The sequence below is a fragment of the Sciurus vulgaris genome (assembly GCF_902686455.1).
Source record: "Sciurus vulgaris genome assembly, chromosome: 5".
Taxonomy (NCBI): domain Eukaryota; kingdom Metazoa; phylum Chordata; class Mammalia; order Rodentia; family Sciuridae; genus Sciurus; species Sciurus vulgaris.
Window position 1 is genome coordinate 177,761,426 of NC_136465.1, and position 26,622 is coordinate 177,788,047.

At 50.9% G+C, this 26,622-nt stretch overlaps 2 protein-coding genes across 12 annotated transcripts in view; one reads left to right on the plus strand and one right to left on the minus strand.

Moving 5' to 3' along the window:
• Positions 1–15,440, plus strand: part of PPARA (peroxisome proliferator activated receptor alpha) — a gene marked incomplete at its 5' end in the record, with an annotated part of 57,766 nt that extends 42,326 nt beyond the window's left edge. For all 6 annotated transcript variants that reach the window (XM_079142582.1, XM_079142583.1, XM_079142584.1 and 3 more), the window contains 5 exons: positions 1,684–1,844; positions 3,428–3,566; positions 4,237–4,439; positions 11,663–12,110; positions 13,833–15,440. In XM_079142582.1, coding sequence (XP_078998708.1) covers positions 1,684–1,844; positions 3,428–3,566; positions 4,237–4,439; positions 11,663–12,110; positions 13,833–14,080 — 1,199 coding nt within the window. In that variant the 3' untranslated portion in view covers positions 14,081–15,440. The remainder of the gene's footprint in view (positions 1–1,683; positions 1,845–3,427; positions 3,567–4,236; positions 4,440–11,662; positions 12,111–13,832) is intronic.
• A 3,356-nt stretch (positions 15,441–18,796) lies between these two features.
• Positions 18,797–26,447, minus strand: CDPF1 (cysteine rich DPF motif domain containing 1). Of its 6 annotated transcripts, none has more exons than XM_079142600.1 (5): positions 26,233–26,326; positions 23,776–23,855; positions 23,509–23,621; positions 22,488–22,599; positions 18,797–21,293 (listed from the first exon to the last, which is right to left on the minus strand). In XM_079142600.1, the coding sequence occupies exons 3-5, from the start codon at positions 23,619–23,621 to the stop codon at positions 21,156–21,158; spliced, it is 363 nt and encodes a 120-aa protein (XP_078998726.1). In that variant the 5' UTR covers positions 23,776–23,855; positions 26,233–26,326; the 3' UTR covers positions 18,797–21,155. The 6 variants fall into 6 exon arrangements, with proteins under 6 accessions (XP_078998726.1, XP_078998727.1, XP_078998728.1 ...); XM_079142601.1 differs by having other exon boundaries at positions 26,240–26,288; XM_079142602.1 differs by having other exon boundaries at positions 26,250–26,267.
• Positions 26,448–26,622: the final 175 nt, after the last annotated feature.

Here is a 26,622-nt window from a genome sequence, read left to right on the forward strand (position 1 = left end):
CAGGTTTGGTGTGCACACTTGCGAGCCCCTGCACTCCACCTGCGCAATCCTGCCTCCCAGCTGCTTGCCCGCAGCTGATCTTTCACCATCACTGTAGTGTGGCCTCTTCCAGGTGCCGCGTGCCTGGAATCACAGAGAACATGGGCTTTGCGCACTGCCTCTTTCACTTGACATCATGCACCTGCATCTTCCCACGATGGCATAGCGCCTGTCTTCTTATGCAAACGGTGTTCCGTCGTATGGATGTACGGCAGTATACCTCTTCACCTGTTGAAGGACATCTTGGTTGCTTCCCATTTTTGGAATTAAGAATAAAGCTAGCCAGGGGCTGTGATTGTGGCTCAGGGGTAGAGCACTTGTCTAGCATGTGTGAGGCACTGGGTTCAATCCTCAGCACCACATAAAAATAAATAAAATAAAGGTATTGTGTCCATTTACAACTAAAAAATAAAAATAAAAAAATAAATCTAGCCAGGCATGGTGGCACCTGCCTAAATCCTAGGTACTTGTGGGGCTGAGGCAGGAAGATCACAAGTTCCAGACCAGCCTAGGCAACTTAGTGAGACCCTGTCTCAAAAAAAAGTAAAGGGGCTGGAGATGTAGTGGCAGAGCATTTGCCTCCCCAGTAGTGAAAACATAACATAAAATGAATACATTCATGTGTGGTTCTCTGTGTGGACACGCTTTCCAAATCGGTTGGGCGAGTACCGAGAAGTGCAGCGCCCACTGTAAGAGAACTGCCCAGCTGCCCTAGCCTCCTCCAGGCCACCCCCGCAGTGAGCGGCACCCGCTGCTCCAGTCCTCGCCAGGGCTCGCCGTCGTTAGGCTTCTAGAGTCTTCGTCGGCCTGGTGGGTGTGCCGTGAGGCACCATGGCTGCTTGGCTCTCGGTCCCCTGGTGGCAGGTGCCGTGAAGCCTCCCTTTATGTGCTCACTGGCACCCGTCCAGCTTCTTTGATGAAGTGTCTCTTCAGATCTTTTGCTGTTTTTTTTAAAATATTTTTTTCAGTTGTCAATAGACCTTTGTTTATTTCTACATGGTGCTGAGACGTGAACCCAGTGCCTCACACATGCTAGGCAAGTGCTCTACCACCGAGCCACAGCCCCAGCCCTCTTTTGCCCATTTTAATTGAGTTGCTTGCTTTCTTGTTTCTGAGTCTTACGACTTCTCTGTGTATCTTGGCTATATAAGTCTCTTCTCAGAGGGGATTTGCAAATACTTTCTCCCCGACTGTGGTTTGTTTTTCATTTTCTTAACAGAAGTTTTTAGCTTCATAAATTCCAGCTTACTTCATTTGTCTCCTGTGGGTTATGTTCTTGGTATTGCCTGTGTGGGTTTTTATCCTGTGTTCCGCTCCCGTTTCCTACGTTAACAGTTACAGAAGAACCGGAAGGAAGGAGTTCTGCAGGGGCATGAGGAGCCTGCAGGTGGAGGCCCAGCAGGCCACCTTGCTGCTCTGCAGCCCAGGGCACAGTTCAGCAGGTGCCAGCAAGAGCACAGCGGCTTCTGGGCCCAGCACCGTGGTCCTCAGGGGGCAGAGAAGGGTGTGGCCCAGCGCAGGGCCAGCTCAGGATGGATGGCTGCTTGAGCTTACGCCACAACGCGGAGTGTCTCAGCTGCAGAAGAGCCCGGCTTCCACAGGGCGTGACACCCAGAAGGTTCACACGCTTTCTTCTTCCTGCAGACACCCTCTCTCCAGCTTCCAGTCCCTCTTCGGTTAGTTACCCTGTGGTTCCTGGCAGCGTGGATGAGTCTCCCAGTGGCACACTGAACATTGAGTGTAGGATCTGTGGGGACAAGGCCTCAGGCTACCACTATGGGGTCCACGCCTGTGAAGGCTGCAAGGTACAGTGGCACTGGGCAAGGACAAGGGTGGCCTGATTTTGTCTCAGACATAGATGTCTGTGCTGAGAGATGTGCAAAAAGGCACGGAGGGGAACTGACCCTGGTGACAGGTTGACTTCTCTTTTCAGAGAGTCCAGATTGCTCTACTGTAGTTTATAACTGAGATAAGTGTGTCCTTGAAAAGAAAATCAACTTTAATGTGGAACGTGTCTGCCCATTTACCTGTTGACCCTCAGGTTAGGCCAGGTAAGGCTTTTGCTCCTGTGTAGCAGATGAGGGGCTGGCAATCCCAGGAGTCCAGTGTTCAGGCCTCCCCAGTGTCTGACCCAGGAGGACAGTTCCTAGGGTCAGCTCCTCTGCCTCCTGAGCCCCTGGCAGTTCCCCCCTGCATGTAGGGGACCTCTCCCTTGGAGCCAGCTGTACCCTATGCATATCTTAGCCAGACGGACGTGATCAGGGCCAGGAGAACATGAGGCAGGCCCTGTGGTCCAGCAGCCTGTCCCTGGACCAGTAGCCCTTCCGGAAGGACCCTTCCCTGCCACATCCTTCAGGCTGCTGAAGCATCGCATCCTTTTGGGATTCTCAGGTTCGGTACTCTGCGCACCTGATGTATGGGAGCTTTAGACGTCTCCCGTTCGGTTAAAGGCAGAAGTCCCCCTTCACCGCATGCGCTGGAGTGTCTGCCGACTTTTGGGAGATGTTGTGGCCTCCCCTGGACCTGCATTCTTGAAATACTGATCTTCTGCCCCGAGCCAGGCCTGGTCTCAGGCCCAGTCCACGGGAGAACAGGCCACAGAGCCAGGGTGTCACAGACACCAGAGCTTCCTCCCCGCTTCCTTTTAGAATCCCACACCTTCTCTCATCATTCCGCTTTATCTGTCTGTCTAAGGAGGTCAGGGAAGACATCAGCCTCCCCTCCTGTTCCCCAGGGAGTTGCCGGCCCCTCCCACACAGTTCAGGGAAACCCAGCGTCAGACATAGGGACAGACAACCTAGCAGCAGCCAGAAGAAAAGGGCCCAAACCCAAAATAAACCCCTTCCCAAGTTTTCGGATCTGTGCTTCCACACAAGCCACCTGTGGCCGGCCATTCCCTCAGGCCACGACTGGACTGCTTTTGCTTAGTTCTGGCACTTTTGGAACTCAGGAGTAAGATCGTTTCTTACTGAGGAAGTTGAAATGTTTTTATGGATCAAGAGAAGAGTTTACAAGTGTCCGTCTTCCTTTCATTGGTGGTTTTTCTCCTAGAGTTAATTTCTCTTAGGAAGCTTAGTTGCTCGCAGGTGAACAGACCTGGAGGGAGCGGTGCCTTGTGTGTTCATGGAGCAGGGCTGAGCGACTGGAAAGCTGCCCTAGACCCCCCAGTCCCATGGGGACATTTTGAAGTCACTTTGAATTCTGCCTTGTCTATTCTTTTTCATTTCAAGTTCAATGCAAATCTAAATGTTTCCGCCTGCCCCAGTTGTGGGAGACTTCTAAGAAGACCGTCTCTAAACATAGCTCCTCTAAAAGGAGACCGCGGGCGCAGGGCGGGGTGCGCAGCCCGCGGGCCACCTCCTTAACGCACCTGGCACCCGCCTCGCAGGGTTTCTTCCGGAGGACCATCCGGCTGAAGCTGGTGTACGACAAGTGTGACCGCAGCTGCAGGATTCAGAAGAAGAATCGGAACAAGTGCCAGTACTGCCGCTTCCACAAGTGCCTGTCAGTCGGGATGTCGCACAACGGTAGGTAAGGCTGCCGCACAGCATTCCGTTCCTCGGTGGGAATGGACTAGGTGTTGCGGGGTGTGCGGGAACACACAGGCCCGAGTCATCCTGTACCCAGGAGACCTGAGAAAGTAGGCGTGTGGAGCGGTGCTGGGCGGGCGCCCCAGGGTCCTGCAGCCCCAAGTGGCAAGACGGTCTCACCAGGGTGGCAGGAGGGCCTCTCCCACTGGGCATGTGCCATGCATGCCACGGGTCTCATGGTGTTCAGCTTCAGCCAGGTGCCGTCTCAACAGCGCTCCCACGTGAGGGTAGATTTAAAGGAGTGGCTCATGTGGGTGCCGACTCCGTGCAGAGGGAAGGCCCCCGGGCTCCTCTGCCAGCTCGCCTTCGCCCCCACCATGACGGTCACGCCACCCAAGGACACTCGGCAGTCCTGCCAGTGCCACGAGAGATGGTGTTAGCTTTTATTTGAACCTTTATTATTAAAAAAAAAAAAAAAGCTAGAATTCTGGAGGCTGGTGATTTCCTCTCTCCCTGGTGGGAGGCCATGGGGCAGTGGCAGCGGGCGGGCCCTGCGTCCCTTCACGGGCAGCCCCTGGAGCTGCTGGCCCCTCCCCTGCCCTGGTGCTGGCCTGCCTTCCTCCCCACATTGCTCACTTCCTTCCTGTTGTCCCACTCCCCACCCCAGCGATTCGTTTCGGACGAATGCCGAGATCTGAGAAAGCGAGGCTGAAAGCGGAGATCCTCACCTGTGAGCACGAAGCAGCAGACTCCGAGACCGCAGACCTCAGGTCTCTGGCCAAGAGCATCTACGAGGCCTACCTGAGGAACTTCCACATGAGCAAGGTCAAAGCCCGGGTCATCCTCGCGGGGAAGACCGGACACAACCCAGTAGGTGCCCTTGCTGCCCTTGGGTAGTCTCAAGCGTTCCCCTGGCAACGCCTCGACTGGCGCATGGGGGGACCCAGGAAACCTCAGTGTTGGGAAAATGGTATTTATCCCAAAGGCAAATGAAAGGGGGGGTAATGTGGACGGTTCATTCCCAGACTGACATGCAGCTTGCCAGGGGCACATACCCACTGGGCCACATCCAGCCCCTCTCGTCTTTTATGTTGAAACAGGGTCTCACTTATTTGCTGAGGGTCTTGCTCAGTTGCCCAGGCTGGCCTCAGACTTGTGATCTTCCTCCCTCAGCCTCCTGAGCTGCTAGAATTACAGGTGTGCTCCACCATGCCTGCCCAGGGCTGTTTCTTACGTGCATTTTTTTTAAATCCCTATTTAAGGCCAGGAAATGAACATTTTCTACTCCTGTCTACTTCTCATTCAAAAACATGCTCTTGCATCTTTTCCCCTAAAACTGGCCCCACTAGCCTCCACCTTCCCCCGACCCAACACCTCCTGCCGTCCCTCCCTGAAGTGAGGAAGCCCTAGAAAGACCCATTTGTTAACAGAAACTTGACTGCCTTTGTGGACAGTTCTGGACCTTCTCAGGGACAGCTAGATGATCCTGCCCCACCCCCGTCTCCATGTCAGGAGTGGCACCCCAGCAGCCTCCACAGGGGGCTGGTCCAGGGGGTGCACACATCGTTCTGCCCTGTGAGCACACTAGGACAGGTTTGGTTTGTGCTAATGATACCTTGAAACATTCCTCATAGGGAGTTACAAACTGGAATGTTTAGTCACAGTAAAATGAAGGATTTCACAAGCTGCTTACTTTCATGAACAAGCCAAACTTCTCTTTTACTGAGTCTTTTAATTCTTCAGTGCAATCTCCAATTAAATAGGACGAGAGATGTTAGAAGTTTCCAGCAAACACCACAACAGGTGGCCCCTTTCTGGATCGCAGGATGAAGTGGAGGTAGTAGCCTTTAACTTCGCATTTCTGTCCCAGAGATGACTGAGAGAGCCCCAGATTAGGAGGACGGAAACTTACGTTTCTTATCTTACATTTCTCCCTTGAATTTTAAGAATTTAAAGCAAACATAAAAGTCGCTTTTACTCTTAACAAAATACTGATCCTTGATACTTACTAATTTGATCCATGGCTTCCTCTGCACCTCTCCACCAAGATCCCAAGTTCCATGAGGAATTCCCTGCCCTCGGCCCGAGCTGGGGTGTCGGACTCGAGGACACTGACACAGGAAAGACACTCTAGGTTACGGTCTAGATTGGGGTTCGCTGGCAAAGAGCCAGAGGCCTACTCCTGCCCACACACCTCCATGGCCAGCTTAGAAGCAACATCCCGCTGTGGGTCACTGGTTGCACTTGACCACACTGTCAGCTCCAGACCAGGGTCGCCTCCCACCATGGGTCCTGCATGTTGGAGCCTAGCCACCGCCCTCCTGCCCAGCTGCTGGCAGGCTTCCCGGAGCTCCATGCCTCCAACGTGAGGCTCCTCCACGCCTCCATCTGCGCCCAGCCTGGGAGAGGCCTGACTGGCAGGGTGCCCTCCACCAGGACACAAAGCCCGAGTTTCTTCCCAGAGTTCTGGTTTTGTCCCTGCCAGAGGCCTGGGAGGCCACAGTCTCTGTCTTGTGATTTAGAAAGTAGTTCCATCTGTTGGCGGGAACTCTGCTGGGGAGAGCCGACGTTCACCCCGTCCCTCTCTGTCAGGCTCCTTCTCGAGGCGACCTCACCACTGCCCTCCCGCTCAGCAGAGCAGGAGAGAGGCTCACCAGCTCAGGCCTGAAGCCCTCGGCGGCCTTCATTTCTGCTTCCGCTTCAGGAGGAGCAATGAGTTAGACCAGTCACTGACTAATTTGCACAACCAGGACAAATACCACTTGTGTGCCGGGAAATGTAGGCACTGGGCCGTCAGTGCAGGCCGCCTCGCCTTCCTCAGAGCTGCTGGGGCAGGAGCAGCCACAGGCTCCCTCCTAAGCTCTGACCAGCACTTGGCCCTAAACCATTCCAAACTTAATGGGGACATGTAGCTGCTGGACAGATTGCACATTAAAGGCACCCTCTGGTTTTCTAGAAACGGGACTCAGAGCATCCTGTGTGCATCTGTGAAGACCAGTCACTGAGCAAAGCCCCTGCTGGCTTGGGGCCTGGAGGCAGGACACTGCTGGCAGAGGGAGGCGGCTGCAGGGAGGTCACCCTGCTTTGGGGAAAGGTGGGTTTTAGCTGAGGGAAGGGGATGAGAAGTTCCGTGAGAACTTCTGCTTCTGTCTGGACCTGGGACTGGTTTCAGCCCCTGAGGTTTCAGATCCCTGGACCAGAAAATGGTTAGGACCCTTAGCAAGGGGCCCAGAGTGGAGGGAAACTCGTTGCCCCTTGACTTGAGGGCCGAGGGGCTAGAGGGAACAAGGGTCTCCTCCGTGGCATTCCAGCAGCTTCTAAGATCCCAGGTGGCTGCAGGATGTGAGAGGACGAGGGGGACGAGGAGGCTTGGGGCAGTGGACCACCTCCTGCTGCCCACAGGCGTGCGCCTGCTAGTGAGCTGCTGCACGCGCACACTCAGGCATGCACGCGCACACACGCGCACACACCTGCTTAGGTTTGGGGAGCTGGCTGCACCTTTTGAGAAGTGGTGAAACCAACCAGATAATCCCTCTGCATAAGTACTTAGACTGGAAATGTGCAGTACGAGGCGATGATGATGTACCAGCACATTTTTTTTGAGTGCTGGGGCTGGAACCCAGGACCTCACACGTGCCACTCACCTACACCTCAGCCCAGTACTGTTGCATTTCAATCTAATGAACACCAGAACCTTCCACTTAAGGCATCTTCCTATTGAAAAACCTGATGTTCTACACTGTGTATGGAAATTTATAGGCAAGCATAACCAAGAGCTTCTGTTTCACCCCAAGCAGTTCTACCAAGGATTCACATTTAATTTTTTCCTAACAGACCACAGTGGCCTAATTGTTCAATGTCTAAGTACACTTCAGAAATTCGTTCTTGTGAGTGCTGTCTTTGGGCACCATGGAACCCAGACATGTGTGAGCAAGGACAATGCTGGGTCAAGTAGGGGCACTTTCTGGTCTTGCCACAGAGTAATTTAGGGGAAATTGGCACTTTCTGTCTCCTGCTGTCCAAAATCTACAGTGTGCTTTATTGAAATGACAGGCTATAATGTCGGATCTGTTCCTACTCAGACTTCAGTATAAAAAGCACATTACAGCCAGGCACAGTGGCACACCCCTGTAATCCCAGCTGCTCAGGAGGCTGAAGCAGGAGGATGGAAAGTTCAGAGCCAGCCTCAGCAACTTAGAGAGGCCCTAAGGACTTAGCGAGACCCTGTCTCAAAAAAAAAAAAAAAGAAAAGAAAAGAAAAAGGTGTTGAGGGAACTGGGACTGTGGCCCCTTGGTAAGTACCCCTGGGTTCAGTCTCTTGTACAAAAAAAATCTCATTTCAGAGTTAAAGCAAAAGATGCATGGATTTTAAAGAGCACCTTACAAAAATGTTTATCGATACACTTGGCAGATTTTCAAGTGAGTTTCAGCACAGTTTCTCTTCCCAAGTTTGTTTCTCAATGTTAGCACTAGTTTTTCCATTCAAATGGTTTCCAATTTCGCTGTAAAATGAGGCCTGCTTTCTGGAAACCAAGTGATGGTATTATAAAAACAAATCAAGACAGCATTAGCTTGCGTCTCCATTCTCCATTCACGACCGTCTGTCCACATAGTGCTGGTCCAGGGCTGGCTTTACTTGCTGGCTTCACTCTCCAGGGCTGACTGTGGCCATCTTTCATGTATAATTTTATTTCATAGCTTTATTTTATTATTTACTTCGATGTGGTGCTAAGGATGGAACCCAGTGCCTTGCATGTGCTGGGCAGTGCTCCACCCGAGCCGCGACCCCAGCCCTATCTGAGGTCTTGATCCCTTCTCAGTAGGGCCCACATTTTTACTCTGCTACCTCAGATCACAAAAGTTGTGTAGCTGGGCTTTCGTTGGTCCTATGAGATGCTCTACCCACTAAAAAAAGTCTCCATCCTCCTCCTCCCCATCACCCAAGCTCGGACCCCAGCCTCCACTCGCCCTAGCCTCATTCTGGAAGTCATGGTACACGTTTGCCATGGTGCAGACTCGCCGGACCCAGTACTTCACTCAGTATTTCTCTAATTCTTTTAAACCATAGAACTACTTTACTTATTCATCACCTTTATATTTGCTGAATGTACTTTAGAAAAAAATAATTATGGGCCAGGGATGCAGCTCCATGGTAGAGTGCTTCCCTAGCATGCATGAGACCCAGGGTTCAAGCCTCAGGGCCACCAAAAGAAAAATGAAAGAAAAAGACAATTATTTGAATAAAGTCAAAGTGGCCTACTGGTGTATTTTTCTGTAATTGAGAGAATATTCCCATTTATCCTTCAAAAATACAGTCTTCCCTCTGTATTTGTGGAGGACTGACTGGGTCCAGCAAGCCCATGGACGCTAAAATCCAGGGGTGCCCGAGACCCTTATTTAAGATAGGGTAGAATGTGCAGAGAACTTAGGCACATCCTCCTGTATACTTTGGATCATCTCTAAAGGATTTCTAATGCCTGATACAGTGTAAATGCCGTGGAAGTAGTTGTTATGTCATATCATTTAGGGACTGATGACAAGAAAATAAATGGCTGGGTTTGAGGGTGTAGCTCAGTGGCAAAGCACTTGACTAGCATGGGCAAGGCCCTGAGTTCCATCCCCAGCACTGCCAAAAAGAAAAAAAGCTTGTACATATACAGACACGATTTAAATAAAAAAAATTTGATCCAAGATTGGTTGGTGGAATCTGCATGCAGAATGCAGACCCCACAGATACAGAGGGCCCACTGTGTTTCTCTTGTCCACCCTGTGAAGGTTCACTGTTTAAATCTGTGCTTCAGTTTTTTGGTGTGAAGCATAACCGTGCCCAAATTTTTTCCAAAACAATGGTTATCTGGTCTGATTTTTTTTTTTTTCTTCCAATACTGGGGACTGAACCTAGAGGCATTTTACCACTGAATCGCATCCCCAGCCCTTTTTTATTTTTTTGAGATAGGATTTCATTAGGTTGCTCAGGCTAGCCCCAAATGCGTGATCCTCCTGCCTCAGCCTCCTGAGTCACTGGGATTACAGGTGTGAGCCATGGCACACACCCATCGGCCTTTGTTTAAAGTCTTTGGAAAGAGACTGTTTTGTCATCCTTATTCAGATTTTAGATATTTGGAAAGTTGGCTTTCATTTTTTTCGTTTTTGAGACGGGGTCTTGCCGAGTGACCCAGGTTGGTCTCACACTCATGGTCCTCCTGCCTCAGTCTCCTGGGTAGCTGGGATGAAAGGTGTGCACCACTGCACCTGGCTGCTTTGAATTTTGTGCTGAGAATGTTCTCACCCACAGGTCATGGTTAGGGCCACCTTTCCTCAGGGTGGAAGCAGGTTTTTGTCCAGCGCTATGCTATAAATTCCAGTTCTGCTTGAACCACAGGCAGCCTCTGCGCCCAGCCCATCCAGGTATGCCGTACCAGGCATACCCAGCAGCCCTAACTGAGGTTTAACAATGCAGCTCCTGGCAGTGCTCTTGACAGCCCAGAAATGGGGAGCACATCAGGCCGCAGGGCCGGGTGTGGAGTCAGGGGTGTACAGAGGTGCCTCTGCTCTGTGCTTCAGTGTGCCAGGAGGGACCAGAAACGATGCCTGCCACCACTTCCTTAGTGACGTGGCATGTGTGCCTGTGTGCATGCTGTAAGTCAGATTCCTCAGGTGCCATTGTTTCTTCTGCTTGGCACACAGATGTGAATTTTGGCTAGCAGCTGGCTCAAGCCTGTTCTCAGCCCCACCAGACATTTAACCCCATGCAGATAACATGGCTAACTATCTCTGCTTCCACCGCTGGAACTCTTTGAACTTCTTTTTAAAACTGCACATATTCATGGGGTACAGCTTGATGATTCAGCACCTGCACAGAATGTATGATGATCAAGTCAGAGTACTCAGCACTCCCACCTGCTTAACTAGTACCATTCACTGTGTTAGGACCCTCGAACTCCTCCCCTCTAACCCGTCACCAAATGTGTGACAAGAGCTGCAGACAGAACGTGCAGCAGAACCCTGACTCCTCCCTCTCGCTGGCTGAACTTCGACACCTGGAATCAGAACTCCCTCTGTTGCCCTCCCCCTGCTGTCCCCAGCCTCTGGTAGCCACTGGTCTACTCTCTGCTTCTTTGAGATCAACTCTTTCAGCTTCCAAGTGGGAACATGCAGGATTCGTCTTTCTGTGTCTGGCTCACTCCCTTAGTATAATGACCGCCATGTTGCTGCAAATGATGGGAGTTCACTCTTCCTCTCGCTGAATGATATTCCATTACATGGATATACCACATTTTCTTTATTCATTCATCCGTCGATGGACACCTTGGCTGATCCCGTATCTTGGCTGTTGTGAATAGTGTCGTTAATAAATTCGGCAATGCAAGAGTCTCTTGGACATGCTGATTTAATTTCCTTTGGATACATGCCTAGTAGTGGCATAGCTGAAACCACCAGCATCTTTGTAGATCCAAGTGGTAGGGCAACATGGAGGGAGATGGCAGGAGGTTCCGGCCTTGGTCCACAGCGCAGCCTGCCGAGGTGAAACTCACAGTCTTACGGACTGCGAGGAACAAGGGAACTCTGAGGCAGAAGCCACTCCAGCCCTAAAGAGTTTTAACAATGCTCATTTGTTATTTCTACCCAGATCCAACTTTCTACCAGTATACAATTAAATGCCAAATTTATCATTCAACAGTGTTGAATAATGATGGTTACCTTTAGAGTTCATAAAATGGTAAAATTAAGAATTAGCATAATTCCTTGACGCTGCTGCAATAGAACTTAGGAGTTCAGGGAATATTATAAAACTCAGTACTTCAGTTTCTTACCAGTGAAATCCCTACCCAATGTCAGGCAATGACAGTTACCATCTTACTGAGTTATGTTTTTGTTCCCTATTAATGTCATATTTTTTCCAGCTAATTTTGGAGTTTTCTAAGGCTGAGGACTATCAACTATACTTTAAACTCTCCGTAGCACCCAGCGTGGTGTCTTGGACACAGTAGCTCCTCATCAGTTTACCGTAACTAAGAGCACTTAGTTACACCATCACTTAGCACTTGGATAGCTCGTCATGACTTGCCTGCCTGACTTTAGTCTCTTTTCAGCCTTTTGTCATCCATGACATGGAGACGTTGTGCATGGCTGAGAAGACGCTTGTGGCCAAGATGGTGGCCAACGGCATCCAGAACAAGGAGGCCGAGGTCCGCATCTTCCACTGCTGCCAGTGCATGTCAGTGGAGACTGTCACGGAGCTGACGGAGTTCGCCAAGGCCATCCCAGGCTTTGCAAACTTGGACTTGAATGACCAAGTCACTTTGCTCAAATATGGCGTTTATGAGGCCATATTCACAATGCTGTCCTCCCTGATGAACAAAGATGGAATGCTGGTGGCATATGGCAATGGCTTCATAACACGGGAATTCCTGAAAAACCTGAGAAAACCATTCTGTGACATCATGGAGCCCAAGTTTGATTTCGCCATGAAGTTCAACGCACTGGAGCTGGATGACAGTGACATTTCCCTTTTCGTGGCTGCTATAATTTGCTGTGGAGGTGAGTGCTTGGTTAGACCCACTGGTGTCAGGTCACTCACGGATTCCTCTCTTGAGGAACTCGGTCAGCCCAGTGCCAGCTTAAGCTCTGTTACAGCAAAGCGGGCACCACAGGGTGGGGAGGAGCCTGAGCCCAAGCTGCTGCCGAGGGAATTATGTGAGAGCCCTGGCAGAATAGCATGGTACATGTTGTTATAGAACATACAAATATGCATTTGTATAGTATATAAATATATTTATGATGATTTTATATGCCACATTATAACATAATCGTATCGAACACAAGCATAGCAGATATAACCAGAATTGTCATTCTTGTAATATCGATATTGTGATACAGCCGTTGTTGCACTCTGCCTTTGCTATAGATAATGCTCTACCAAGTGCCATGCAGATGTTGGTGTAACAGCTGTCACACTTGGTAATACTTGCGCTATTTCATAATGAAAAACACTGGTCGTTCCCTGGCAGCAGTCGCGAGTATTGCTCTGCCCACAGAAATAGGTCCCAGTGACGGAAACAGGGGCCTCTCTGTGGAGCCGCTCTGCAGGGCTGGATTTTTGGCTCAGTGTCACGTTCCTTTAAATAGCCCTGTCTCAAGTCTAGAAGTCATCCACCTACTGTAAACTCAGCTGACCTTGCCCAGCCTTGGCAAAGACCAGTGGGGGCCAGTCACCCCAGCTGCCACAGCCACGCTGTCCCCCATGATCTGCTCACTCTACCTGTTGCCATCTGTCTGGGCACTAATCAGATGGAAGGAGTTCTCACGATCCAGTGTAAGTCACACAAGGGCAGAGCAGGTATGCACGATTGATCACTGTGCTTTGAATGGTCAAGATGTAGCAAAGGGGACAGAAAGCCACTGCCTATCACAGGTTCATCAAAGAAATCATAGTGCCGTGCTAATCCTGTGTATGGCAACGTGTCCAGTGAGACGTGCTAAATCTGTTAGGCGGGGTTAAAATTACCAGGGAGATCTCTCTTTTCAAAACTTAAGACTTCTATTTATTTTACAACTAAAAAAAGTGAAGATAGAGATTCCCTTCATCACCCACGCTTGCAGAACACAGTGACGGGTGGGCCAGACCACTGCCCGGGAGTGCGACTGGGCAGTGTTTCCAGGACGAGGGCCAGGCCAGGGGGGCTGAGACTGCCCAGGAGGTCCTCGCACTCCAGGTCTCCTCAGCGTCCTGTCCAGCCAGTGTCCACCACAGCCTCGTTCACGTCTCACTCTACTCTCTCGCCAGAGCCATGTTAGAAGGTACCCGTAACAGGGCTTTCTTTAACCACCAACCTAATCCCACTCCTGAAACGCTGCAGGAAAGCTTGAGGCTGCGTGTCTGCTGGGCTCAGGAAGAGGGCCTCATTTCCCATATCACAGAGTCGTTGCCCTGCCGTGAGAAGGACCCCTGCTCCTGAGGACTTTGCTTCTTTCCCCGACAGGTGTTAGGCAAATCCAAAAGGGGGGCCACCCTGCAAGGGAACTGTAAGGTGGTCCTATTTCCTGGGTGCGTGACTACTTAGGAATGAGTGTCCATCCTGTCTGTCCTGGTTGGGTCTCATAACACTGGAAAAAACCTGCTCTGTCCTTAGTCAGGTTGACATCTGAAGACTGCTCAGGTTTTCCCACAAAGGCCATGTGAAGTAAGAGCATTTGGTTCCCCAAGCCGGTGAGCAGTTCTTAGATGATTCTACTCAAACATCTCTCTTCTTTTGAGAACAGATCGCCCGGGCCTTCTCAACATAGGACACATTGAGAAAATGCAGGAGGGCATCGTGCATGTGCTCAAACTCCACTTGCAGAGCAACCATCCAGACGACACCTTCCTCTTCCCAAAGCTCCTTCAAAAAATGGCGGACCTCCGGCAGCTGGTCACAGAACACGCACAGCTTGTACAGACCATCAAAAAGACAGAGTCGGACGCAGCTCTGCACCCTCTGCTTCAAGAGATCTACAGGGACATGTACTGATTTCTGTAAATGCACAACAACCACTTTTCAAGGAGAAATGGGAGCAGCACAGATTTGCACAAATTTCCAGCCTTTAAATCTCAGAGACTGGGAAGTCTGAGTGCTGGTGACGGTAATGCTCCTCTCCACACCTTCCCCCTTCCCAGCAGTACTTCCCAAGGGTGTGCCCATTACTCACTCAGATGTGGGTGATGGGAGGCGGACAGTCTGCACTTGAAGAGTTAAGGGGAGTGACAATACAGGGCCTGATTTAAGCCAGCCCAGTGTTAATCAGTGCACATTTCTTCATATCACATTAGTAATTTGCCATTTAATTAATGAGTAACCTCAAAATATGTGGTCTGTACCCTTCTTCCCACCCTTTTGACTGTTGTGCTCCTTTATAATTTGAAAAACTAATCAGCACTTTTAACATTTATAATCCTATAATCTAGATATAGCCAAAGGTTAGATATTTAAAATGCAGTGAAATATTTATTTGGAAGACTTCAGTTCCATTTCCTGAATCAGAAGAAAGACAGTGGGCTGATCTTTAATCATAGGATTGAGAATTTTCAAGAATGATTTGATAAGCTATCAACATGCAGCCGCCCTGTCCTTTCGGTTCTCTGTTTCCACGGTCATAAATCATATGGTTCGTGTGGATGTCCTGGGAGACCCGCTGGCGTCTGGGGTGAGCAGGAGGAGCCTTGAGAAGTGTCTCCCCCTCCCTGTCTCCCTGTCTCTCCACTCCTGTCAGCCTGCTCCCATTACCTTTGGCTTTCTGTGGGTGTGAAAGCGATTTTAGGAACAGACCAACAACTGATTTGCAAATGTTCCTCCAGCCCATTGGCAGCTCCTTTGTCATTTCCTGCATCACCTTTTAAAATATGATGGTTAATTTTCTTAACTCCTGGTGGTGGAGAAGCTCCCTGGAGTGGAGATGAAGCAAATGTGACTCTATCACCTGGGCTGGGCAGGGCAGTCACCCTGGAGGACAGGGAGGGCATGGTGTCCTGTACCTGGCAATCCTACCTAATCTCAGATTCTGCCAGGTTAGGTTCTGTTAGTTTTTTTAAAATTTTTATTAAAGACTTAAATAGGCAGGCTTCTGGTCCCACTACCTATATGATGCAGTGTTCTCAATGTATAAAACATTTATTTTCACCTTGATAATCAACTTTTCCACCTCAGTTCAGTGGGGAAAAGGTATGGACCAGCTATTTGTCTAGAACCTGCAGACCTTTCCAGGTGAACACACACGGAGAACGTCTAGCACTTCCTCAAGCTGGAGCTGGGCTGAGCCTGCCCATGTCATTGCCTCCATGGGGTTGTGGACATCTAGGGCCTGCTAGATCCGGTGTGCCATACCCATCTTCAGGACCTTGAATGACCAGGATTGGTCCTGATAAAGTTCCCAGGATCAGCACTGTGAAAAGTGTTCAATAAAAAGTACAATAGGATTGGGGACTTCAGCTAGAAAACAGTGAAACTTTTAGTTCAGACATTCTTTTTCAAAATTACAGTTAGCCCTATCTTTTTTATTTCTTTTTTAAAAATAAGACCCAAAGGATCTGTTGGCCACCAGCAGTCTGCCCAAGAGAATAGCATTCCCAAGTCTGATAGCAGTCAGGGAGGAAAGCCAGCCCTGGGGTTGCACGGCACGGTCACGTCAATGTCGCTTCCTACCTGAGAGCAGCCTGCACTGAGAACCAGGGCTGCATTTACTTGGTTCTCTTAGGCCCAGCAAGATTACCAGTGATACCCCCATTAGAGCTGGAGAGGAGACCACAGCCTCTACTCAGAAGTCACTTGACATTGTTTCCCTCTATTAATAGGAAGGAAAATCACATGCCCCAATTCAGTATGAGTCACTAATGGCCACTCAATACCAGAATATTTTGGCTCACTTAATCAAAGATTTCTCAGGGTATCAATAATCCAGTCTAGGCTGATTATGCACCAGTGCAAAAGATGACAGCATTTCAAATAGGAGCAACGAAGAGGGTGTTCACTGTTTGCTAAGTGTCTCTGGACATCAGCAAAAAGGACAACTGAGTGGCACAACAGGTTCAGGAGCCTCTTGCCCATACAGGCGGCACCCGCCTCCTCTGACAGCAAATGCAGAAAATCTCCAACTTGGCCCAGTTCTTCACTCTCTCACCTTCCAGCAGCAGAAAGTGGCAGATTCCTCAGAGACCGCACATGTCCCCTGTGGCCTCAGGTGCTGAGTAGAGTAAGGCCCCAGGAGGGGCACAGCCGCCTGCAGGCTCAGGACCAGACGCGATCCTCGCCACTGCAGCGCGTCCCTCTCCTGCCCCCTGGGCGTCTCCAGCAGGGCGTCCGGCACACTGAATTCTGCATGGCACCAGGCCGTGGGGTGAGTGCAGACTATCTCACTAGGAGGCCTCCGGTCACATCTGCAGGACTCAGAGCAGCGCCGTCCACAGAGCGCCAGCTAGCAAGCTGGCCCTTTCTAACCACCTTGCTGCCCGTTTCCCTCGACCTCCATGCAGCTCACTGATAAGTTTCAAGCATCTTCCTAAAAAGTGCGTGCCACACATGGAACTCAGCATGAAGTCGAGGAGAAAGAGACCCAGGACTCGTCACACTCAAGAATGCCACCAGAGCTGCTGTTTTTTAAAGGGAGTCTTTCTTCTCATCTTGAGAGCTAAGAAGGTACCTTTCTGCTCACGCTGATGCCTTTCCTATACTGGGTCATTTAAGACCCCAAAGGAACGAATCACTTCTGGCGTCACATGGAGGGCCCAGGGACAGCACAGCACCCCCAGAGAGGACACGAACCTCAAGGCACTAGGAAAATGTTTGACAGAAGAGACAGAGAACGACTCAGTTGGCAAACACCTGAGCAGCTACCTCAGGAGACGTGCCAGCCGCTGCTGGCAAGGCGTGCACGGCGCGTGGGCCTGCCTGCATCTCTGTCTCAGACCGGCCCCATCAGGGCTCCTTGAGGGCTCATGCACCTGTCACTCACAGGACATGGCAGGCCGTGTGGCTTTCTAAAGGAAGTTTTGTTGTTGAGGTTCATGTGCAAAGTTACTGTCCTGACCTAGTGAAGCGAAGACTGAGCAAGACTCGGTGGTCCTGCTGCAGGAGCCCACCCTCCTCTTCCCCACTCCTGCTGATCTCCCCTGTGGGAGAGATCGACAGCCGCCTTCCTTTGCTGTCACCTGCACCTGCATCCCTCTGTCTGACTCCAAGCATTTCCCATTGTAATCTCCACTTTTTCAACATGCTGTGACACCAGGCATGTTTGATAGTAGCAGCCGATGCAGGATGGAGGGAGATTTTTGTCCTGGCCCCATGGTTTAGAGGGGCCCCTTGTTTCAACCAGAAAGGCTGTGCTTCCAGCTGAGACTGGCCTCTTGTCAGAGGACCTCCAGGCCCCTTCAAAGGACCTCCCCAAATCACGTCCTCTCAAAATGCTCAGCACCTAACATGCAAAGCAGGCTCCTGTGGTCTCCTTGCTCTGTAGCTCCTGGAGGGGTCAGATGCAGAATCTGCCTACATTTTTAAATGAAAACACCAAGGCTGGGGATGAAGGGCCACCCGGTGGCACCTCTTCACCTTCTGCAGCCTCCCCCATCTTACTGGGACAACAGAACTAACACCAGATGAGTCCCCGGTCACCAGAGAGGTTGCCCACTTGGCTCAGCCCACTTTATGGTGGCCGATGCTGTCGTCTGCAGTCGGCATGGGGACTTGAGGCAGTGTCCTGAGGAGTGACTTCATAAGTGTTCCTTTAGGCTAAGGACAGTGGTGTAGATTCAAGAAAGGCAAGGAAATCACACTTTCCACAGAAGGTGCAAGTCAACATCGATGCCACCAATTGAGAGCTGATTACTAAAAGATGTCACAGGACATTTGTTTTAGTGCATCCAGTTTGTATGGCACTGGCATTGCCACGCATGGGGAAGTCATCATGCTTCTCACTTTACAAGTGGCACTAGGATCTAGGCAGCTGCACAGGCACGCTTCTTACCAGAGTCATCATCACAGGGCACCCGTGTACCTTCCTGGGACAGGGACGGTGGGAGCTGACAGCCCGGCCCATCTTCAGATGTCGCTGTCACAAATACCCGCAGCAGAACGCTCCAGGGCAGCTCGGCTTCGAGAAGATAAAGGGTGGCGGTAGGTAGGTATCCATGGTCTCAGCTCTGCGGTGGCAGCTGGGGACCTCTGATCAAGGCATCTTTTGTGTCACTGAATCATCACCCAGCCTTCCTCCAAGCCATGTACTCCCCCAAACACCTTCTAGAAGGATCGAAGAGACAGCTCAGAGGTTGAGGTCTAAGCTTCTTTGGGAGAGGCGTGCACGCACACGCGCACACACACACACACAATCAGGTGCCATTTTAATAGAATTCAGGAAAATTCGTTGACACTGCCCACCAGCCTGTGAAGCAGACTAGGGCAGGAATAAGAGCAATAAATTTGGCCTGGCTTGGAATATGGGAGACCACTTCATTCCTTTTAAAGTCACAATACACACTGAGGTGTGAAGTTGGAGATTTTGTTTGAAGAAGACAGTGAGCCTTACGCATGCTTTGGTTCAGATGATCATGAATTGCAGAGGTGGGGCATGGGAGCTGCAAGGTCCCTCTGCTCCTTCTCGGAGCCCCTGGGGCCTCTCCTCTGCCTTGAATCAGCGAGGGTGGGCTACGGGCACTGAAGTGGCTGGTGTTCTGGAAGAGTCCATCACTTTTGGAAAATTCATTCTTTAAAGGCGGAGTCAGTTCCTTTTTCAGGCCTAAAATGAAATATACCTCAATAATAAATGAATGCCACTTAATATCCTTTTGGGTAAGGTTGCAGTATTATTCTTGTTGAATGCCACTACTTTATCAACACTGTATGGTAAAAAGAATCATGTCAATAGCTATATCTTAAATACTGTGATTTGGGTTTTTTTAAAAATCCCAATACAAACAGGGAACTTGCAATCATGCATCTAATAGCAAACATTTGGGTTCCTTTTAAATCAGCATTTGTGACGTGTATGCTTAAGAGCCCGACTCTCAAACCTGTTGAAAATGGAGCTGAGATAAAGCAACTGCAATGCAATTACATGCGCACACATGTACGCCAGCTTTTCTCCTGAGTGGTGCAGGATTATTTCAATGTGTAGATCTGTCCCCGTCACCATACTTGATATGCCGAAGTGCAAGTCTGTCTTTATGCATTTCTACCAGCAAAGCCTTCTCTTGTGCCCAGGTCAGAAGGCAACACTTCATCCCAGTGTTCTGATTGGGGCCCATTATGTATTCCTGCTGGTCAACAGCCCCTGCTCCTCAGGGCATCACCTCTGGGTCACTACCAAAGAGCTCTGGCCATCTGGAGCACTCTGACTGACTGCACCAGCAGGTTCTCTGGCAGCCTCTGACGGCCCAACCAGAAGCATAAAGCCAGAATCACAAAGCCCGGGAGCCTCCTGCATGTTCTCAGTATCTTCGCCAAATTTCTTCATGATGCATCTTTTTAACATCCTTGGGGATCCACAATGTCACCACACTAAAACCCCAGGGGAAAGAGTTTGCCGGTCACAAGGTGCACACTTCCAACTCGAGGACTACTTAGCTCCTGGCCACGCCCACCGTTATGCTCCTGTGCCTTATGCCCATGCAGTACTCAGGGCTCAGAGTCCTCTCCTCTTTACAGTTAATGGAGCAGTTTCAAGTTGGAACTGTCAAGCTGGCTCCAGGGTCCTCCCCAGGTACGGGGACATCCAGGACCTCAGGAATCCAGGGTGTGCACAGGAAGGCAAATGTGGTTTTTCTAGTCATGTTAACTGATTGGTTCCAGGTGATTTGGAAATGGCTATAACATAACCTTAATTTTTTAAAATCTTGGGTCTTCTTCATTTTCCTCTTCGGAGAGTGAACTGACTACATATGTTGATCTATTTCCTGAATTCATGGGAACTTAGGTTTGGAATGTCCTACTGTAAGACTGATGAATGTAAAGAGTTAATTTCAGGGCACAGTTTTGCCTTAATGGTTTTAAAAAATAAACTATTTTTTAAAATTATTTCTAAGTATTGAATAATGTTGTGAGAAGAACTATTGCACAAACCAAAGCCCAGGTGCAGTGTCTGCTCTGGGTCTGCACCTTCCTGAGCTTGCTGGCACTGTACAGGGCCCCTTTTTGCCCTACAGTGGACAGAATGGATCTAGAACAATGTGGTCCCAGAACCTAACATCCGTGCATCTGAAGTACATGAAACAGGGAGCTCTTAAATCAAAACCCAGTGCAGAAAACCCAGTCAGAAAAAGCTCTTTATTTCACCCAGCTTGCCCATTGGCCTTGCAGGGGTCACGAAGTCAGAGAGCAGCTCCTGCCTGAGACTCTAGGCAGACATGGCATGCTCACAGACTGCAGGGCACCCACTGCAGCAGGCAGGGGCCACAGGGAGATCTGGGAGGCTGTAGGGCAAGAGGGCTGAACGCAGGGCGGCGAGGGGTGGTGCTCCCAACCTGAGAATGCAGGGCAGAGTGCAGCGGGCCCAGGCGGGGCCGGCCTCAGCAGCCAGGAGGGTTGGGGGCCCACTCGGCTTCCCAGCCCCCTCCCCGCTCCCCATCCACAACGTCTGGAGAATGTCCCTACGACTGACTGGCCAGAGCATCCATGGAGCACAGCCCTCCCCACCGTGGGAACGTCCAATCCCCAAGCGTCTTAGTGGAAGGATTACTCTCCTTTGGGTTCTTGGTCATAACTGCAGTACGTGGTCAAGACGGGGGATATTTCCCACGCTGACAGAAGATGCAAAGGAAAACTCCTGACCCCACACCTGCTGCCATGCACGAGGGCTGCCTGCTAACAACTTCCTCATGCGCAGACGGGAGTGTGGCCCTCCACTGTGCACAGGTGGCCACATGAGCTGCCCACTGAGGGGGACTCCCTCTCACTCCACGGCCTCAGCCCTGGAGGCAGCCCTGTGGCCCAGGCTGGATCCAGGATGTCTGCTCCACCTCGAGGCATGCTCCTCCGCCTCCATGGACTGTAGCCTCTGCTCTGGGCCAGCCCAGGAGCTCTGTGCAGGGGGCTGCCACCAGCCTGGCACCAACTGTGTTCACGTTCAAGGACAGGGCTGACTGCAGGGCCGCTTGGGACCTTTCCTTTTCTCCAAGTCTTGCTGGATCTCCTGAGGGAAAGCGCTGACATTGTCCCGAACACAAGGGAGGCAGAACCTCCTGCAGTAGAACAAGCTGCACTCCTGAAGGAAGGAGGGGACAGTGAGTGGCCTGGATATGGCGCATCTCCCCCAGGGCTGCCGCATCCCTGCAGGCACAGGGAGGGCGGTGGCCAGAGCCAGACCAGCAAGTGCTAAGGTTCTGGTAGGGCATCCAGGAGGGAGGCAGCAGAGGCTGCCTGCCCTGGCTGGGAGCAGGGGGCAGGACGCATGCTGTCAGGAGTAAAGCCACCCCTTGAGCTAGAGTCCTGAGTCCCTGGCTTCGTTATCTCAGCAGGACAGGGCCTTGGCAACTGCCTGTGCCAGGAGCAGCAGGGGATGAGAGGGGCAGCCCCATAGACCCAAGAGGCCACTGACTAGTGACTGACCTGGGCCAGAACTGTCCACTCTCCTCCATGACTCTCAATACTAGAACAGCTGGGATCCACCCTGGTGCCCAGCTCAGGACATTTCCCAGGCGGCTTTGCAACTGGGTATGGCCATGTGACTAGTATAGTCAGGGGTGTCAGCAGGAATATGCCACCTCCAGGTCATGCCTTCCAAAGGAATACTCCCTTGTCCATTCCTGAGATATACATGTGATGGTGGGAGCTGCAGCAGCTATAGTGGACCCAAGTGGATGCTGTATTGATGACAGCAGTGCTGCCCACCCAGCTAGGACTGCCTGTCACGGACTCATATGGAAGAAAATGAGTAAATAATGATGTGTCTTGTTTGGACCACCCTATTTTGGGGTATCTCTCCATCACCTTGGCACCTTGGCATATACCTCAGTAACCAAATTGCCTTTCTGGGTCCTTGGAAGCAGTTCTTTGCCATGGGAGTAAAGAGCGGGGGATTTCCGATACCCGCCGCATGGGCCGCTTCTCCTGACCTGTGCCTGTGCAAGGTTTGGCCAGCGCCCTTGTGGACCGACCTTGAGGGGTGGCTGGAGGTCTGGGTGTGCTCCCTTCTGTGTGTGCCTTGCTCTGTGGCAGATGCTTGGGGACATCTCAGCCTCCAGGACCACTCTGGTCACACGCCAGAACCACACAGGGTCTATTTCCACCCCTTGTCCAGGCCAAGACATCACACCTGACCCCTGCCTGCCCCTTTGCTGTGCCCTTCTCATCAGCTGCAGGGCCCCATCGGCAGGAGGGCCTCCCCTCCCGCACCTGTGCCTGGCAGGCACTCAGTCCTCACAGCAAGGACAGGCTGTCCACACCGCAGCTTACCCACCGGGCCCACACACACCAGCCTGCCACACAAGCTGCAGCAGGAACCGAGCACCAGGAATCTGCCCTTGTCCGAGGTGAAGGGATCCTTCATGATGTAGCTCTCCTCCAGGAGGCTGCAGGAGAGAAAGGCCCAAATCCCTGCCAACGGACACTTGGCTTGAGCCACAGCATCAGCAGTGTGACAACAGGGGACCTCCCAGGGCCTGCACCCCTTCCCAGGCTCAGCAGGGGAGGGCTGTCCACCTCTGCCACAGGGTAGTAACAGAATGGCCAAGCCACTGTAGGCCAAGCAGGAACTGAGACCTGAAGCAGGCATGGTGGAGGGAGTCCTCTTCAGCAATAAGAGAGGCTGTCCCAGTGTGTCCCAACCCCAAGCTCACCCACCGGATGTGGGCATAAGGCTCCCCCACAGGGAGAACTGGCACCTTACCCACCCTCACAGGCCCTGGAGGCTGCACATCAAAATGAGACCAGCAGAGTTACATGATGACCCAGTTCCTGGTCAGCAGAAGAACCACTGGTGCCCCTGCCACTGTCCCATGGTCAGCTTTCCCAAAAGTGGCATTTGAGGAAAGACATGTAAAGGTCAAGAAACAAGCCCTCGACCATGTCCATTATTCCTGCTACGTGCAGACCCACACAGGCTGGTCCTCAGGAGTCACAACTACCAGGACTGCAAGGAAGATAGTGTCCCACCCAGGAAGTTTCACCAGCAGGGATGGCAACTGGACACAGCCCCAAGTGATGAGGCCGCCATGGCTTCTGTTCCCTGCTGCTGGGACGATTCCGCATGGCCCCAGATTCTACCCCATGGCTGGAACAGTCCTTGAACTCTGGGCTGTGTCTGGAGAAAGAACCTGGGGATCCTGAACATTTGAGAAGCCCTCAAGTCTTGCCTGGGCCTCCACAGGTCACACCTAAAACACCCAGAGCCCGGGCAGGGACAGGCCTAAGGCACAACACCCAAGCTAGAGGTCAGAGCGGGCCCACATCTGCCAAACTGCCCTGGGCAGGGTACTCACACCACGGCCTGGGTGTCAGGGGGCTTCTGCCCCACGTAGCTGTACGGAGCTGTCACGGAACAGAGCTGGCACTTGAATACACCCAGAGGACGGCACTCTGCCTCGGATGCCATCTGCAAGAAGAAAAGACAGGGCGTGTCACCTCAGACCCACAAACCCTATTGCAGAGCCTCCTTGGCCTGCTGCATATTTCTTACCCACAAAATGCAAGCTCCCTTCCAGACAAGGGACCTCGGGCTTAGAGCAGCACAGACCTGCCGACCACACCTGTGACACCCAGTGTGGTGCTGGTCTGTGCAACCAGCCTCGAGTTCCCAAGGGCGAGAATCGCCATGGATGTTTGCCAACTATGAGACAATTAAATCAGATCTCAGTCACAGAAAGATGCCTGGAAATACCCTGAATACTCAGAAATTAAACAATGTACTTCTCAAAAAGTCATAGTCCAAAGGAGAACTCAAAAGAGAAACTACAAAATATTTTGAATTAAATAAAAATTAAAATACAACACACCAAAATATGTAGAATGCAGCTTATGTGGTATTTAGGAGGGAAATCCATGACTTCACATGTTTATACTACAAAAGAATGTTTAGACTCAATCCTGTAAGTGACCATTTCTTTTTTATAAATCTTTAAAAAATTTTTTTAGTTATAGAAGGATACAATGCCATTATTTATTTTGATGTGGTGCTCAGGATCAAATCCAGTGCCTCATACATGCCAGGCAAGCACTCTACCACGGAGCCACAACACCAACCCTGTGATGATTTCTTAAGAAGCTAGGGAAGAAAGCAAATAAGACCCAACATCTGTAGAAAAGAAGAAAATAAGAAAAAAACAGAAGTCAAAGAAATAGAAAATAGGCCAACAGAAAAAAATAGGTAAAGCCAAACTGTTCACTCCAAAAGTTCAATAAAATTGATAGCTTCTAATTACATTTATCAAGAAAAATGAAAGAAGATATAAATAACAACTCTCAGGAATGAAAGAGACAACATCAGTAATACTAGAGACACTTAACAGATAATAAAGGAACACTGTGGATAATTTAACCAAAAATGTTTGACCATTTATCAGTCAATTATCAGTCAGTCACAGTAGTACACCTCTGTAATCCCAGTGACTTGGGAGGCTGAATCAAGAGCATGCAAGTTCAAGGCCAGCCTGAACAGTGAGCCTGTCTCAAAAATAAAAAGGGCAAAACAACCTTGGGTTCAATCCCCAGTACCAAAATTAATAAATACATATAAAAGAAAAAAACACCAATTATTGAAAGTGACTCAAGAAGATACTGGAAACCTGAACAGCCATAGTTTTACTAGAATGAAAATTTATAATTAAAAACTTTCCCCCAAAATGAAACAAACAAACAAAAATACATTTTTAAAATGTCATGCCCAGCTGGCTTTACTGTCTAATTCGGTCAAGCATGTAAAGAAGTAGCATCAATCCTATGCACACTTCCTAGGGTTTTAGGATATCAATATTTTGTAGACACCAAACTGCCAGAGTTACCCTGACACCATGAACAAGACAGAAGTTTTTATCAGAAAACTACAGGAAGATATCCTTATGGACATGAACACAAGTATCTTTAACAGAATATTAGCAAGCTGAATTCAATAATATACAAGAGGCCTTATGCATTGTAAGGGCAGCTTTATCCCAGGAATGCAAGGTTGGTTTAACATTTGAAAACGAATGAGCGCTGGAATCATGCTGGGAGAGCCCTAAGCGGCTCCCATCTGGCTGGAGTAAACTCCCTTCTTGGACATACAGAGCCTGTTCAGTAGGGTTTGACCTTTTCCCATAGGCAGCTAGCTCCAGAGGCTCATTACCTAACCTGCAAACACTCCCCTCCACACCTTTGCTCCTGCTGTTTCTTCCTCCTGCAAGACTTTCCCCTCATCTCTAACTATGGAATTTCTCTTGGGCTGCTCTGAAGATTTGACCTTTGGCTTTGAGCAATTTGAATATATTTCCAGGGTTGTTCTTTTTAAGTTATTATTCTGATAATGCTGCTTTAAGCAAATTCTTCAATCTGTGGTTTGATATCTTTCATTAGTTTTGAAAAATTCAAATATTTCTTCTGCCCCATTTTTTTAATTTTCTGCTGAGCTTGCTAACTGCAAATATTAATGCCATTTGATATTGTCACACAGTTCTTGGATGCTCTACTTTGGGTATATTGTCATTGTCATTGGTAGATCACTCAGCGTTGTCTCTGTTTACAAAATTTCTATTCGTCTTTCAAAGTTGCCATACAATCTTATGAGTCAGCCCCTTGGCTCCCCGCTGTGACCCATCTTCTGGCCCCAGGGATGTGCCCTGCGCCCAGAAGTATGACCTTTGGAGGTGGCCAGCCCGATGCAAACCTCGAAAGCACCGGTTTCAAATGACTTGTGAAATTCGTGGGTGCCAGCGAACCTAATTCCACTTTGCATCTTAACCGGTGCGACCTAGGCCCCCACCGAGACCGCTGGGCTCGAAGCCCCTGTGGCAGGTGACCGTCAGGTGACAATCCGGGACAGCGCGGCCTCAGCCCGGTCACGCCGAGCCCGTACTGGCCGTCCCTCGCCTAACGCCGCTCGCCTCCCCGCCACCTCTCGGGACCCAGCGGGCTCCGCTCCGCGGGCTCGCAGCCGGGGCTCGGGTTCGCCAGCCCCGCCAGGACTCGTGCGCGGCCCTTCAGCGCCCCGTCTCCTTCCCCATGGGGCGCGCCGCGCACCGCCGCTCACAGTCGGCAGGCAAGACCGGAGCCCGCGGGCAGGAGGCGCCGAGGAAGCGCGGGGCGATCGCCGCACGCGGGCCGCTGCGCACGCACTCACCGCTGCCCGCCGCCGCTGCCTCCGCCCCACGGCGCCTGCGCGGCCCCGCCCCTACCGGCCCGCAGGCGCGCTCCACTCCGCTTCCGCTTCCGCCACGTCCTTCCGGCGCCGTGGGGCGCCCGCTGGTTCCAGTCCGGGGCCTGCGGGCCGGCTCAGTTCCCCGTTCCGGCCAATCTCGCGAGTTCTGTTTGCCGTCCGCGCCGCCCGGAGGCGCCCGGCCCCGGGGGTTGCCCCAGCGTCAGGGTCGCCGGCGTGACGCGACGCCGGGCCTCGTTAGCTCGCT

Coding starts and splice junctions, on each gene's coding strand:
- CDPF1 (XM_079142603.1), bottom strand. CDS start 23,621: ATGGCATCCGAGGCAGAGTGCCGTCCTCTGGGTGTATTCAAGTGCCAG. Junction 22,600..23,508: donor CCTGACACCCAGGCCGTGGT/GTGAGTACCCTG, acceptor TCTCTCCTGCAG/CCTCCTGGAGGAGAGCTACA. Junction 21,294..22,487: donor GGCTGGTGTGTGTGGGCCCG/GTGGGTAAGCTG, acceptor TCCTTCCTTCAG/GAGTGCAGCTTGTTCTACTG.